General features: G+C 39.4%; 1 protein-coding gene across 1 annotated transcript in view; it reads right to left on the bottom strand.

Annotated features, from left to right (window-relative positions):
- Positions 1-16,301, bottom strand: part of KPNB1 (karyopherin subunit beta 1) — a 42,659-nt gene that overhangs the window by 12,471 nt on the left and 13,887 nt on the right. Inside the window, exons 7-15 of the mRNA XM_044444557.1 lie at positions 15,876-15,965; positions 15,655-15,765; positions 14,913-15,014; positions 13,043-13,267; positions 10,965-11,156; positions 10,488-10,618; positions 2,992-3,139; positions 2,403-2,474; positions 1,715-1,859 (exon numbers count right to left, since the gene is read on the bottom strand). Of these exons, the coding sequence (XP_044300492.1) occupies positions 1,715-1,859; positions 2,403-2,474; positions 2,992-3,139; positions 10,488-10,618; positions 10,965-11,156; positions 13,043-13,267; positions 14,913-15,014; positions 15,655-15,765; positions 15,876-15,965 (1,216 nt within the window). The remainder of the gene's footprint in view (positions 1-1,714; positions 1,860-2,402; positions 2,475-2,991; positions 3,140-10,487; positions 10,619-10,964; positions 11,157-13,042; positions 13,268-14,912; positions 15,015-15,654; positions 15,766-15,875; positions 15,966-16,301) is intronic.

The raw sequence follows: 16,301 nt of genomic DNA, 5'->3' as shown, positions 1-16,301 counted from the left end.
TAAAGTTCTTATTTAAGGGACAAAATTAAAGCACTGCCTCATTGACAGAGCAAGTATTTTCATGAAACTGTCCCCATCATGACACCATCCAATAGCAAAGAGCTCCTTGTTCTCACAGAAGTCAAGGTGCCCTCTCCTACACAGCTGGTACCATTTACCCTATGCACCATAGGATACAGCTGCTTTTTCATTGCTATACATTGTTAATTTCTTTGCACTAGTACTCCTCTGGGGACTGGATGATTTCCTCAAGGACCATTCTTGTTTTTTTTCCTGGAAAATGGAATGTGGGTGGCCCCACCTATGTGCCTTTTATTTTTAATAAATTTCTCTGTTTGACCTCCTTGCTAAAAATGATGCTTCAGCTATAAACCTTTTTGTGGCTGTCACTCGAACAAAATCCTTTCTTTCTAAAATTGCCTTGACCTTATGGTGAAGGCATGGGACTGACACAATGATTTAAAATAAACAAAAAAATGTTCATTAAAGCATTTACAAAAGAGTAAAATGTCACTATTCAAACAGGGTGGGAATGCCTAAGTTTCCTAAATTAGGTATGGCTGCTTACCATTTCTGAGAAGTATTTCCCAGCTAATTAAAATTTCTCTGGCTTTTCCTTCAGATTCTATATACCCTAGCTCCACCCAACAGACAGGAAGAGGTTTACTAATTTTCCTCTACTTCCTTACAAATAGGATATGTCAGTCTTCCTCTGCCTCCATTTCTTCTTCCTCCTCCTCCTTACTTCTAAAATGATTTAGATATTCTACTTTAAGTTCCATCCAGTCAAACAGGACATAGGAACCTAAAACATATACCTTGGTTTGTTCACAAATTATCAAATTAACTATATTAAATTTAGAAGTATCATTTACTCACACAATAATTAGAAATGTGCTGAGTTAACTTTTAAAAGACTTTAAATATAATGGTAATTTTATGAACAAACCAAGTTACATGTAATGTAAAACATTAGGAAAATAAATGCTGCTTTACATTCCTAAGGCAACCTTTCCCAGACTTCTGCCCTTCAGTGCCTGACATTGCTAAAAACTGGCCATGCTCCCCAAGGCTAATGGAACTAAAAATGAGTACTGCTTAATTGTTCTCCAAATTTTTGTTTTTCCCCCATGGCCGCAAAGTTTCCAAAAAATTTCTATCTGTATGTGAAACTAAATCTGGATCTAGCCTAACAACTGCAAGTGCTGAGAATTTTAATTTAAATGTACCTGAAACTGTTCTAAACATGTCATATTCTAACATCAGTGCTTCATTAAACATTATTTGACAATATCTATTATATTGACCAATTAGCAAACCAGTTAACCATGTCTGACCAGTTAACAAATCTGTGTATATCTATTCTCCTATTTTCCCAAGGAACACATATACTTTTCATTCAAGTATATCCTGCTCTTAAGCAAAATGGAATTGGCTTCTTGCCAATTCATATCCTTTGATGACTGAGACAGCAATCCAATGAATTATAATGTCTCCAGTCTCCTGATGCAGCCACAAGCTTCTCTCATAGCCCATTCCACCCTTCATCCCAAAAGCCTTTTCTATCCTAAACTCAGAAAACATGAAAATGCAGCATTAAATCAGCATTTTGAGAGTTTGGAGGCCATGCAGTACATCTACACAACACATGCTTTACATGGTTCTGAAGAACTTCTCCCTCTCAGACCCCTCTTGTGCAGAGGAAAATACTGACCTTCTACTAGGGTGCTTACAGCCATGAGGGCATCCTCTTGGACACCTCCTGATCCTGCTGTGCTCTGGAACATCCTCAGGAGAGATGCCATCACAACATCAGAGATTTGCAAAGCATCCTGATGTTGCACTTTACGAAGGACATTCTGAGATTTAGAGAGTAAAGGGGAGATCTTAGAAAGAGCACCTTTTGTTACCCTTTTAATTCATTTCAGTTTCTATCCTATATCCACACACCCCTCAAATCTGGCCATGAAACAGATCTGCAAACAAGTTTTGAATGATGGGAATTTCTAATTCATACTGCAGTTTTAACACTGCTGCTGAAAACGGCAAGTTTTGCTCCAAGGAACTTATGGAAGGAATGGAAGAATGGAAGGAGTTGTAGACAGTTTAAAAGCCTATGTGGCAAAGTGGTTAGAATGCTGGACTGGGACTCAGGAGATATGGATTCTAGTTTCTACTCTGCCATTAAGCTTTCTGGGTGACTTTGGGCCAGTCAGGGATTCTCAATCCTATTTCACAGGGTTGATGTTGTGAAAATAAATATGGGATGGAGGAGAACTATGTAAGCTGTTTTGGGTTCCTCACAAGAGGAAAAAGTGCAAGATATAACTGTAATGTAATACTAATGATATCTAACCTTATAATTATTCTTTACTAAAAGGTGTTAAACAGTAAGTTTTTACCTGTAAAGTGGCACATAGCAAAGACTGAAGATCATTAAACTGGATTCTGTCAGATGTGCTCTGGATATGGGACTGAAAAGACAATATTTTTAGCATCCAAAAGGTGATTTGAAATGTTTAGTACTATCAAAACCATAACCCATATGTAAGTCATGATTAGCAATACTGGACTGCAGTGATAGTTCTACAGTCAGAATGAATTATGATACCAAGTCCCTCACTTAAATTCATGCAAACTGAAGTTTACATAGTGATTTTCCAGAGGGCTGTGGTAATGTTGGTGGCTACAGGCAGTTAAACACATTCAACAAGACTACAACAGTGAGAAGGGTATTACAGTCACAAACATTCACTTGAAAATTGTCAGTGCAGACAATACATGGCAGCAAACTTTTATCTTCATCTTAGAAATTCAGAATTCCTCCTGTTCCTCCATCTGCCTCATTTTAGGTGAATTTGGCAAGAAACTTGAGAAGTGTACAAAAATGTGTTTGGGCAGGGAGGGTTTCATACTACTCCATTAGGCCCCACTCAATTATCAAGGAACTCCCATCTCCTTATCAAGGAACATTTTTGCCATCCAACCAACCTCCATCTGGAGCACTTGTTGTAGCCGTTCCATAATGACTAAAGTTGTCTTCTGGACAGCAGGGTAACAGTCCTTGGCGCTGTTTTTCACGATCTCCATTATAGCTTCATATGCAGCACTCCTCAGGTTATTCTGGTGTCCATCAGGTCTGAAGCAAAAAAGGTAAGCCTCACTTTTAGTTTAGATTATAAACTAAAAGTGACTCACTTTTAGTGAGTCTAACCTCACTTTAGCTACCATAGCTTAATTTAACTCCTTTGTAGTTTATGTTCAGTCCTAAAATATAGAAGATGAGGAAAAGAATTCCTTTGAGTTCAAACAGAAACCAGTTGTGTAGACAACTCTGGATTTAATCTTATAGCACCCAAAGCTAGAACATGATATAACATATACTGAATGGATTCGAAACAGTGACTGCAGTGCTATCAAGTTTAATGTATATGTAAACAGAATTTCAACACTGACTTTCAAATACAACAATTTCGATTTCAAAAAATGACAATTTTCAAATATGAGAACACTAGTAAAAAAAGAAATTTGAAAAGGAAAGTCGAAAGGAACACATTTCTCCAGAACACATGTAGGAATAGTTAAAACCAACACAACAGATGCTCAGGTAGAATGTATGCTAGAGGCGATCATGGTTAACAAGCACTGTCAAGGAAGCTATTAAGAGAAAATAAGGCTTCCTTCAGAAAGCATACCTTTCCCAAATAAAGAAAAATGGGGGAAACTTGCCTAAAATTTATACCATAACACAATTGGAAATACACAAATCACAAGTGTGATTAAAAATGCTAAAGTTAAATTAATTATCTTCTAATAAAAATATGCAACATGTTTGGGAATGGGTCAGCATTTAAAACAAAGCCTTTGATATACTGAGGCAAAGGTGATTGTCAAGAAAGTTACTGGCACACTAGCTTTAATTGTGTTCCAGGTAAGTTTTTGGAAAGCTTTGTTAAAAATAAAACGAACAAATACACAACATAACAAGTCTAAAAAAAATGAATCAACATGACTTCTGCGAATGCAAGTCCTATTTCATTAATTTACAGAGCTTGCATAAGAACATAAGAACAGCAGACATGGGCAACCTGGGCTTTCAAAGAGCATTTGATGAAATCTGCCACCAAAGACTCCTGTCAGTATCAGTTTTGGTACCATAGACACAAAAAACCCACCCCCTTCAGGCACAACAGTAACACTGAAATAGGGATGGTGGGCAGGCTGTGGGAATGCAGGGATGACCACTCAAAGAGCAACCTGGCTTTCCTCTTCCTGGTTTCTGTGCATCACGCATTTGGGCAACTGACAAGCTGACTTCACAGAAGTGTCGTTAGTGCAAAATGGATGTCAACAATGCTAAACCAAAAGAGCAGGCTGCTCTGGCCTGAATGTCTACCTGGTAACGTCAGATGTAAGTGCATGGCTTTGTCTATGTAGCTCCATGACACAGTTCAGTCAGTGAAATGCCTTGAGCAAATGCTGTTGATGTAGCAACCACATGTATTCAGTGGGCTTGGATTAGAGCAATGAGTTTCAGACTCACAAGCTTGTAAGGTAGTACAGTTTAAACAATCCAAGATGACAGATGTTGAGAAGAGACGTGCAGTTCTTTGTTCCACTTTCCATTACAGATAAAAACAAATGGACACTTCTGAAACTTTTCAGAGCTTGTCTTATGAAAGCCCAGAATGCATCTAAAAATTGAGGGTATACATGGTCACTTCCAACAGCAGTAACTGAAGAAATCAGAAAGAACTCCCTGATTGAGGTGAAAGTTAGACAGCACTTTAGTGGGGGGAACACCTGGGGGAAGTACCACTTTCTCTCAGTGCAAAGTCAGATATGGAGTCCAACTCCAAAGCACAATGTTCACTGGATTGGTGAGGTGAAAAAAATAGTGACCAAGAGATTCACCTTTCATGAGAGTAACAGAAGATCCGTAACAGCCATGGGCTCAAAAGACTTCCCAGTGAGCACTTTCAAGTACTACAGAGAGTTTCCAGTGAAGAACAAGTGGTTCTCTAGATACAGCAATGTTATGAGCACCTCCAAAGAACTGGTTAACTTTTGGTGAGAAAATACTGAAAAACTGTCTATTGGGATGTGAGAGATTATATGCCTGTTGTCTGCTTAAGAGAAGAAAATTTTACATGCCTTTGAAGTAGCAGTAAGAGAAAATGCAGAACATGGTAAGTAGAAGGATCACATCCTGCAGATAGGATGACAGAAGGCTTCCCATTTCCTCACATAAAGAGGCTTTGGCAGAGGATTTACAAGTGGCATCTAAAATAGCTTGAAACTTATGTGGACGGAGGCCTAGTGGAGTCCCCAAGGTATTAGGTGGAATGTTTACAATCTGGATGCCAAAATTCAACCCTGATATCATGATGGAGGCAAACCGAGGCTAGCACAGCCTTCGAGAAGCAAGTCAGATACAGTTCATGTATTTCTGCAAGAATTTTCATTATTAGTGGAAATAGCAAAGTAGTACCAGTCCATCTCTTCATTGCAAAAGAAAAGCATTCCCTAATTTACACACCAATTCTAGCTCATACTCATTATAGGCAGCAACTTGAGTTTGTTGGAGTGGCAAAGAGAAACTGTTGGATTCAGTTCCTATTTGTGGGACACAGTTGGTATGTACAGTTGAGGGAATCCACTCAAAGGTTGTTGGTACCATCACTAAGAATAGTTGACACAGTATGTTGAATGGCCCACAGTTCCCATTGTAAAGGGTCAGACAAAGAAGACTTGAGATCATGGCTTCCTTGTTCATTCACATAACAGACCACTGCTATGTTGTCTGTCATGTTCTGGACATGGTGGTTAGTAGGTTTTGTTCAAAAGCACAGAAAACTTTCCATGCTGCTAGTAACTGGAGTATATTGCATGGTGGCACCTCTCGACAGATGGCCAATGGCCTTGAATTAACTTATTGCAATGAACACTCTATCCATGGAGAGAAACATCTGTTATGACTGCTTGGATCAGGAACAGTTGATGGAGAAGAATGCCCTCCTGAAGTTTAGTTTATCAAATCTGGCAACAAAAGGGCTTAAAGAACCTTTTATGGAGTACAGAAGCAACTCTGCCAGAGATTGCAATCTGGAAATAGCACTCTGAGGAACCATTCCTGAAGAATCCTCATTCTCAGGTGAGCAAAATGGATCATCATTACCATTGCTTCCATCAAACTTGAGTGTGTGATAGATACAGCAGGGTAAGTACGGCTGACCTGAAATGTAATCCAAAGTGGCTCCAACAAACTGTATGGTCTGGATGGAGTTCAAATATGACTTTCTTAGATTGCTATAGAAGTCAAGGACTTGTAAGAGTCTCACAGTAAATGCAAGTGCATTGTGTAGCTTGTTTCTTGATTTTGCTGTCAACAGACATCCAGGTATAGTTAGACCTGAATGCCTGGTGTGGAGGAAACTGCAGACAACCAACATGCATTTGGTTAAGACCCTGGCACCAAAGCCAGAACAAAGAACTAGTATATGCCTCTGAACCTACACTGAAATGACAAACAGCAGTAGGATTTTTTGATCATGGTATGAATACATGCACCCTTAAATTTATGAAAGCAAAGCACAGGTCTTTATGTACAATGGGAAAATTGCCAATGAAGTGATCATTCTGAATTTCTTCATGGTACTAAAGGCGGTCATGTTCGGTAGGTCCAGAATTGGTCAAAGTTATCTTCCTTTTTCAGAACTGTAGAATAATGGGGGTAGAACTGCTATAGCAATGGCAAGCAGGAACATGGCATATAACACCTTTCAACAATGAGGAATCACTTTCTTCTTGTATGCCTCATTCTCAGGAGAACAGCCAAAAATGGAGGGAGGATATTGAATTCAATCTGATAATTCCACTGAACCCAGGAATCTCTCATAATTGAGACCCATATTGGAAGGAAAGACACTTTAGTTACAAATGTGGGTTGACTGGCAGAAGCAAGTAGGAGATGGCAGGAATCAAGGCTGTTGCTTGGAGGAAGGGTACCCTCTTTTATGATACCTAGATGAAAGTTACTGTCTCCTGTATGCAAGTAGTTGCTGGGATCAGTAGGATCAGTTGTTTGGGTGTTTGGCATGGTAGAAAGAGAACTGAGCCCAGAGTCTGCACCTGGTGAGGTACCAGGGCAGTTGGTTTGGGCCCATCTGTTTTTGTAGTTGTCTCTGCAGTCAGCTGGTGCCTTAATGTATTGAGCTGATGTTTGGACAAGCAAAAAATCTCCAACTAGAAGCAAGGCGAATTCTTGCTTACCCTCGGGGAGGTATTCACATAAATTATGGTTTTTGTTCTTTGGGTTTTTTGTTCTAAGCCATCCAGAGACTTTTTCTGGTAATGGGATGTCATAGAAAACCCTTTAATCAATAAAAATAAATCAATCTCCAATCTTCTTCCATGAAAAAAAGTTGGTATCTAGACATGGCCACTTGTAGGTTTGCAACCTTAATGCCAAGTGCTGTAAACAAGTAATTGTATTTACCCATTGAAGGAGTCACAGATGTGTTTTCCAGGACTGTTGTACTATCAGCGGTAGAGCACAGGAAGAAAGGGCATTAACACAAGAATTCCAAGAGGATTGCATTGAAGACCAGATCCTCCACCCTTGGTACTGGCCATTTTTCTGTCTGTTGGCATCCTCACATGATGTAGTGGTGATCACTGAAAAACACCTGTGGTTCTATGATCAGTGATGGAGCCTGATAGCATTACAAGCTGTCTTGAAGGCCCTGGTTGCTGACACCTGGTCAGGACTGAGGGAAAATGATGATTCCAAGCATAATGCCAGTTATCCTGGTAATAAGACCCATGAGGAACACTGACCAATCCGCGAACTCATCCCAGTCAGAAACTGGAATGTGATCTTTTCAGTGCCAGTAATAGTCACATTTGAATTCTTGGTATTGGGACTATCCAGGATAGCTCACATGTTGTCAAAACACTGGTATAGGAGTGGTATAAGGCTTCTGAGCATCTTGAGCTCAACTGGGAGCATGATCTCCTACCTTCCCTTTTGGAGGTCAAGTCAATTAGAACTTGCTCCAATATTGGATAAGAAGGCTTAACCAATATGAGAGAATCAAGCAATAGTAGCAGCAGTTTGCTGCCAAACTAAAGATGACTGGAGAGGTTCCTTTGAGCCCTCCATAGAGGTAGCAGGACCTTTCTTTTTGAGGTTGTTCATTGCACCCTCTTAGATAATGTTTTTCCCAATGAAACACTGATGGAATGGCCTGCTACCAGGGCGTCCATTTGGCCCATATTTAGAGCAAGAAGGACTGATGGAAAAGGCAATGGCATAGCTTGTGTAGTTCTCATTGAAGAGGCTGCTTTTGGAGATGAGAATCATAACAGGATCATTGCAGGACAAAGAAATTCCACTGCATTCAATGCTCTTCAAAAGAAGACCAATGAGTCTGTCAGACCTGTTTCATCTGGCTAGTTTTAGGAAAAAACCCTGACAATGTGGGCAAGAGTCAACGACGTAGCCCACATCCATAGTGTGACTAGCAGTTAGAGGAAGCCAGAAAAGGGATAAAGCCTTAGTAGATAGCTGAGTATGCAGATGGTGAGCACTTGAAAAACATGGGCACAAGCAACATATGATTAACAATGAGAACACAAGTAGCATGCCCCTCCAATATACTTTTGGCTGAGTAAGAATAGATTCTTACCTACAGTTCTTTTAGAGTTTAATAGAATACAATCAAAATCTTGGTTTGAGTACAAGTACTACTGTTCTGTTCTTCCCAAAATCCTTGCCTGTGTACCATTCCAATGTAAAGATGGAGTAGTTATTAAAAAACATGCCAGTATTCTCAATCAATCTGATATTCTGATAGCCTGGTCCACATCATTTTTATGTTCATGTATCTAAAAACTCAACCAGAACACATAAGTCTTCTAGAACATGAGGAGGATTCCAATGAAGAAACAGGAAAATCCAACAGGTGCAAACTGAACAAGTTAAAGTCCAGCAATGTACAGAAAAAATTCAAGGGGGTTCACAAAGATTTCTGCAGTAAGTAACTTATTTCATCAGAGAATTTTTGCTTGGTGTAGATAAATACTGGTTTTACATGGGCTCAGAATTTAACTATGGAAAAATGAAACAACAACTACATTCTACCACTGCTGGATATACATCCAGCCCTGTTTGGGGGCTTCTTAGCTTGTAGAGGGCGAATAAATGCCAAGTTCCAAAAAATATCCAAAATGGGGTGGAGATCGTGATATTGTAAAATAAAAGCTGGCATCTACAACCAGAACTAGATTTAAGGTTTGAATCTTAGAGCTTCAGTTGTATATTTGTTCTGATTCTGTACAAATCAGAATACAGAAATGCAAGAATTTATCATCAATGATGTCTACATTAGCTAGAAAAAATGTGATTGAGAAAGTTTGCAAGGTACCAAGTATCTCAAATACCTGTTGGACTAATACATAGGTAGTATTTAGAATATTTTCTTGCTGATGTAATTCAGCCAACAACAGAGTTAATGGCTAAGTTCCTTTTGTCTGTAGTAAGTTCTCACAATAGAAATCACCCATCTCCATTATAATTTTATGCTTTATAAATATTGTTTTTAATCACATGTTCTAACAAGCATTTTTTTCTTACTGGCATTCTTTTATGAACCTGTTATTGCACAATAAATATTGACAGGTGTCATAGATGTGGATTACAATACTAAGCATTACCAAACATTAACCATGCTGGTTAGAGCTGCTGGATGTTGCAAATTCAGAAATCTCATATTCTCAACTAATGGTACTGGTAGTACAATGGCTTACTGGCAGGCTACTGCCCAAGCCTTTTATAAAACAGACTGCAAAGGACAACAGAAGTGTCCTTTGTGTTTCACTGGGTGCCATCCTAAATTACTGGTGCTCAAAAGAAGGGCTTACAAACAAGTTTTGTTGATAGCCAGAATAGAGATTGCTCCAATAAGTATTTCACCATCATATTGATTTCCTCATTCTCAAGGTAGTCCTCAAAGTGGTAGAATGCACTAAAGAAATGATTCTGTCTCAAAAATATTTAAAATCTGCAACCTGCTTAAATAATCCAAGTTGAACAAACTTGCATAATTAAGTAAAATTCTGCACATTTTACATAATGTATGCTGCCTTTGCTTGTCATAAGAACATGAAAGGGCATCACTGGAACTCTTATTCAGCCACTCTTCTTGGTTCTGAAATTTTCAATAGATTACCTGTGAATCTATCTTTGTAACAACATGGTCTATGCTTTCCTTTTTGTAAGTGCTGAGATTCTTAGTTGCATTTTTCAGGCTTTTCTGCACTCTGCTGAATCACGGCACAACAGAAGCCCAACTTCAACTAATGAAGTTAGTTTTATTCTGCCCCAAAGTCTTCAAAACAGGAATCTGTAAAGGATATTTTGATGCTCTCCCACTACAGGAATGCCAACAGCTCAGGGTCTACTGAAGAGACAGTGGCTTAGTTACCTGTCTGTAGTCTCTAAGAGTTTCTGAACTATTAGTTCAAATGATGACGATAAGCAATATGTTGCAGGTTCCTCCTGATCATCAGCCACATCAGCAGCTTCATAAGCAGCTTCTGCCAAGCTAGAGAAGGCCTGAAAGACAGCAGTTATCAGATTAGAAAGTGCTCACTAGTTTAGGAAAGACTCTTATGTTATTAATACAATTGTTTTGAGCCTTAATCATTAGTTTGCTGGCATTCAAATGAAAGCCCTTTAACCACCCCTTAACTTCTCCCGTCTCCACCATTCTTACATAAACTGAATTACAAGAGCACTGCCACTGCAAACAGTTTGCATTTTAGTATGACATTATTCCCAAATCTTTCACTCATACGTCCCAATATGACCCATGACTACGAAGAACATGTGTGCTGACTGAAACAATTCCTGATGAACTCAACCAGTCAAGTCTCATACTAGAAAACGTATTATGTCTTACCCAGCATACATTGGAGGCCACTCTTGGCTCTGCACTCAAGCCTTCGATGAGACATTGCAACAAAGGAGCGAGGTAAATATCATTTATGGCTGCTTCAGGGAGCAGCTCACAGATTCGACCCACAGTCCATGCAGTTGTGTCTCTGACCACTACACTGGGGTCCTTCATTAATTCTATTAAGGTAGGCATAGCCTGGAAGAAAAGCAAGGAATTAAGAACTTAAACAATGCACTTACAGCTGTACATCCTGCCTTCCAGTACAGCTTATAAATACAAGCCAAGAAGAGTTCAAGGGCCACTGCATGGGGAGGTATAGTTCTGAACTACATGTCCCTACAAACCACATTGAAAATGGGCTCAATATGCCGTTTTGGTATTTAAAAAAAAGTACTGCGGTAGTGAAAGTCACTTGTATAGCAGTTACAGACTGTACTAGGTCTAGAAAATTCAACTCCCTATTCAGTTACTGATCATTAGGTGATCTTGAGCCAACTTGTAGGACCCTTTTATCCTGCCCCTTTGCATCAAAAACAGTGCTCAAAGTGATTTACTTCATTTAAACATCACATAAATATTCCATAACATAAACAGTATAGACTGAAGTGCCTGATTTTGCCTATTCTTGGAAGCTAAGCAGGGTTAGGCCCGGTTAGAATCTAGATGGGAGACTTGAACCTTGCACTGATCCTTCTATGCCACTTGCAACTGTATGGATCTAAATAAGCAGATTAAAAACAACTAAGATACTGGGTTCAATCATTAAGAATCTAATTAAATTAAAGCTAGTCTGAACATAAATTTAAGATGAAAAAAGACAGTTGGTGGGCAGTCAAGCTTGCCACCTTGAGAAGGAAAGGGTAGTCACTCTAGGTGCATCCACACAGCATTACCCTTCAGATCTTATGGAAGAGACAAGGAGCAGACAGTCCTATCAGTACCTTGAAGTCATGATATTCAAAAGCTATCACTAGTACTTTGAAATATACTTCGAAATATATTGTAAGATAATGCAGTTTTTATATGATGTGCTATGCTACTTACAGTCTAATTCACAGGGTATTTATGAGGAGGGTAGGAGAGAAGGAAGACCATATATACCATCCCAAACCCCTTGGTGAGAAAGCAAATAGAAAGATAGCAGCAAAAAACTCAAGCTGAACTGCATGGACAGCATGATGCTGATAATACAATGTTTCAAGCAGCTGCTCTGCCTCCATGCCTCTATTTTGTCTGCATTTTCTCTTTCCCATTCCTTGTTCTTATATTCTTCTTATTTCTGTACTCTTATTAAGCACTTCCTTACAAAACAGGGATAAAAGTGAATACTTAGTTTCATTTTGAATGATGTAATCAGGTCTTGTTTTCCTTTTCTAGAAGGGTTTTTCTAACCTCCTGTTAGATCAAGCAGGTTATTATTATCAAAATCAGTAATTCAGTGTCTTTATTTCTCTGGCCAGTGGAAGAGGCCAGGATGCCTATACTTTCTGCAACTGACAGTTGGAGAAGGTTACTGATGAGGATAAAGGAGAAGAAGCAAACTCCCTGAAGATGTTTGCTCTCTGTTCAATGGCTAAAATCAAGCTATCTTCCTCCTCTCATGGTGCTCCAAGTGGGAGTGTTTCCACCCTCCCAGTGGCATTTGTCAGAAGCCAAATCGAAGCACAAGTTTCTTCTGGAAGGGAGAGAAGAGAAAACTCCTAGCAAGTGCTTGTTATCTGGCTAATGACTAGCCTTGACATTCTTTCCTGGGAGGTGTAAAACTCCAGTAGCACTTATTTCTCTGCAATCCCACAATACCAAATTAACTTGAAAAGCTGGAAGGCTTTAGACTTTAACAAAAATATAAAGAATGTATACTGTATTTCCTACTGCAGGCATGACTTTTGTCTACTGTTTTGCTACATCAACATGTATCTATCAACATGATGCACACTAGGTCTCAAACTTTCTCCTATGTCTCAGAATGCACTGAAAGATATTCAGTCAAAGGAAACACAACAGTAAACTCATTACAAAGAGAGCAGATACCTTCAGGGCTCAGAGGATCTCACGGACATACAAACATGGGGTTCTCTCACCTGAATGACAAGGGGTTTAAGCTGGTTGGGTTCTGGTCCTTCCAAAATACATCCAAATGCCATGACAGCTGCATCCCGATACCGCCAGTCAGGGTTCTTTATGTGCTCTTTGATGAAAGGTAGAACATGAGGGACAATGTCATCTTCACAACATGTCGCCAGGAGCATGAGACAGACCCCAGCAGCTTTGCAGGGGTTCCAGTCATCATCATCATCATTCTCATCCTAAATGCAGTAAAGATAAGAAAACAGCACCCAAATGTCTCTCTTGGAAAATAGTACCTTTTCATTTTACAATCCTTTTCTTCTGCTGCCAGGGAGATATAGCTGCTTTGCTGAATTTTACATTTTAAAACCATCTCAAGCAGTAGTCAGACTTATAATCCAAGCCCAAAAAGATACTTTGGACAACAACTGAAGGAAAACATGGAGGAAGGGACATGACTCAGTTGGAGAGAATCTGCTGTGCAGGGTTGGAAAAAATTGTCCGAAACTGGAAAGCTGCTGTCACAGTGTTGGAAAAACTACACTAGCTAGAACAATTGCTGGACTCAATAAATACAGCTTCCTATGATCCACTGGACATTTCTACTTGTCCAATATAAAAAAGGTTAAGCTTAAGCATGGCACTCTCTCTTGCAGCTGCCACACATAAAAAAGGTAATCTTTAACACTATAGTGTCCCATTACTTATAAAGAAGGGTTGACAGCCAAAAAAAAAAAAAAAATGGCGGCAAGATGAATGCTTCCTCTCAGGACAAGGCAGGGTGGAAGCATGCTACATTGTCCCTGGGCCCAACATTTCATGCAGTAGAAATGGTTGTTAGCTTCATACAGGGCACTAACACACACAAGAACACATGCATTTTGAGAACCAGTAATGACATTTAATCTGAATCAAGAGGATCCACTACATATAAACAGTTGATCCAGTTGTTTTGACACCCTTTTACAGTTAGAAACACAGATGCAATAGCTGGATACAACAGGAACAGCAAATCCTACTGAAAGTCTTGGATCACAAACTGGTTACACTCCTTTGCTGTTCACTGTTCAGGCAACAAAAAGACTGGCTTTAGAGGGGAAGTAGAAAGTGCCTCCTAAATTTAAGGTTTTCTTCAAAAAGCCTCCTTCATAGTGAATGCAGCAAACAGTGTTTTGGATAAGTAATAGCAATAATGCACTGCTGATCAATAGGGTGACTGCTGTGTCAGAAACCAAAGACTGTCACAGGTATTTCAGATCTCTTGTCTGAAGGAGAAGCCATATAGCTGAAGAGCGGGTACATCATTTTGCTAAGAACACACTATCTTTTATTGGAATGTTGGATGTATTTTGGGTCTCTTGTATAACTTCACAAAGGAAATTACAGTTGAACCCTGAAAGAGTTTTAACTTTCACAAATTTGATTATTTGCCAGTTTGGCCTCAATAATTAAATGGGATTGGGGGCCTACTTCAGACATCTGAAGAGCAAGAAGCGAAAAGGAAGAGAGAGAGGGTATCCAAAGCATGCCTTCTTGCCCCATCCATTTGGAGAAGGAAACCTCTCTGACATTTCCTTGTCGCAAAGAGGTGGCACTGGTGAATAAAAGGGAGGGTGGAGTAAGAACATTAAGAATGTAATAAATTAAGAAGAGAGGTGTGATGAATCAGGCCAAGGTCTGAGAGAGATAGGGAGAAGCAATCCAGTACATGTATGATCAACAGTGTTAAGAGTTAACGTTTGGGAGGGGGAGGGTAGAGAGATTTGTATTTTTCCACTTTTGCCAGAGTCCTGTGCCCCTAACCCCCATGAATGTGGGCCAACTGTACTGTGCATCCTGCAACTTGTCACTCTGGAAAGTGAGATAAACTTATCTACCACTTACCTGTTTGGTCAGTGTCTGGGTGAGAATTGGGACAAGATACTGAAGGGCACCCTTGGCATAGAATTTGCTGGTGTGCTCTGGAGGCCTTCCTTGCTCTGTTGCCTAGGGAAAAAAAATCTTGCAGATTTTTATCACTGCCTACTGTCTATGCAGTAAAACTGTCTGAAGTTAAGTCCTCCTGATTTACATCTAAATATTATACATTCTGGTGGGGGGGACCCCAAAAGCTAATTTAGTTCTGTATATATATGCATATGTTTACAATAGCAAACAGGTTAATATTCCAATTTCACATGTAGCTTTTAAGTACTACTCAACTGTACACAATCTGGAAAGATACAGTGAAAGGAATTGCAAGTCCCAGTTCAGTCATGAACTTTATAATTATGGGCTCCAATCAAGGATGTTTCATTTCCCTTCAGTTTCTTAAGTAAGAGAATTACATGATTAGTGTTAGGAAGAAGAATGTGTATGGTTCTGTATTTTCGTATGCATTCTGTCATAGCAAACAAACATGCAATAACATACTCAAAACCTTTCAGAATACATATTCCAGAACAAAAATACAGTTGCTTCTACTATTAGCAAGGTTTGGTCTCAGCATTCATTGGAGATGTATGCATCACCTAGGTCAGAGTGGTGCATGGTATCTCATCATGGACCAAAAGCTGCTTTGCAAATCAGAACTGTTATTTTTACTTAGTCACAACTGGAGAATGCAGTGTTTGAGAGTTTAACTCACTTCTGATGCCTCTATGGCCAGGTCCATTTCTTCATCACAGACATTTGACCAGAACTCAATTCCTTGAAGAGCCACCTCATCAATGTCACTTTTCATGGCTTCAATTGTGATCTTTAGAGGGACAAAAGGTGTTTCAGAATGATGATAATTTCTGCTTCAATAACAATACACCCATTAAGCAGCTACATTTTCATTCTGGAGCCCCTGTCTTGAATACTCACAGCGAAAAGTGCAGGACCCATATATGTCTCCATGTACTGATAATAAAGAGACATAATTTTCACCAAGTTTTGTAAGGCAGCTACACGCACCTAGAGACAAAGAAAGGGACAAGGTGAGAGGTTGGTCTCATTATCTCTTTGGGCACTTTGAAAAAGAAATAAGTGTTTATGGTATTTTTGTGAATTTCACAACAATGACTTACTAGCTATGCAAATTACCCACAACAAGACCCTAAAATATTCCCCCCACAAAAAAAAAGCTACAATACATACAACCTTGCCATCTTCCTAGGAATGTTCCGAGAACACATTAAAAGAGCTTGGAAAGAGGCAACCAATCCTATCTACTACTTTAAAGTATCAGCTCTTCTGAAATACCCATCTGTCTCAGCTACCACTTCTTGAAAGATGGTAGAAAATGAGCTT

The sequence above is a fragment of the Varanus komodoensis genome, unplaced genomic scaffold, assembly GCF_004798865.1.
Source record: "Varanus komodoensis strain SLA01 unplaced genomic scaffold, ASM479886v1 scaffold45, whole genome shotgun sequence".
In the NCBI taxonomy this organism is placed as follows: domain Eukaryota; kingdom Metazoa; phylum Chordata; class Lepidosauria; order Squamata; family Varanidae; genus Varanus; species Varanus komodoensis.
This window is presented reverse-complemented; position numbering and strand designations above follow the sequence as displayed.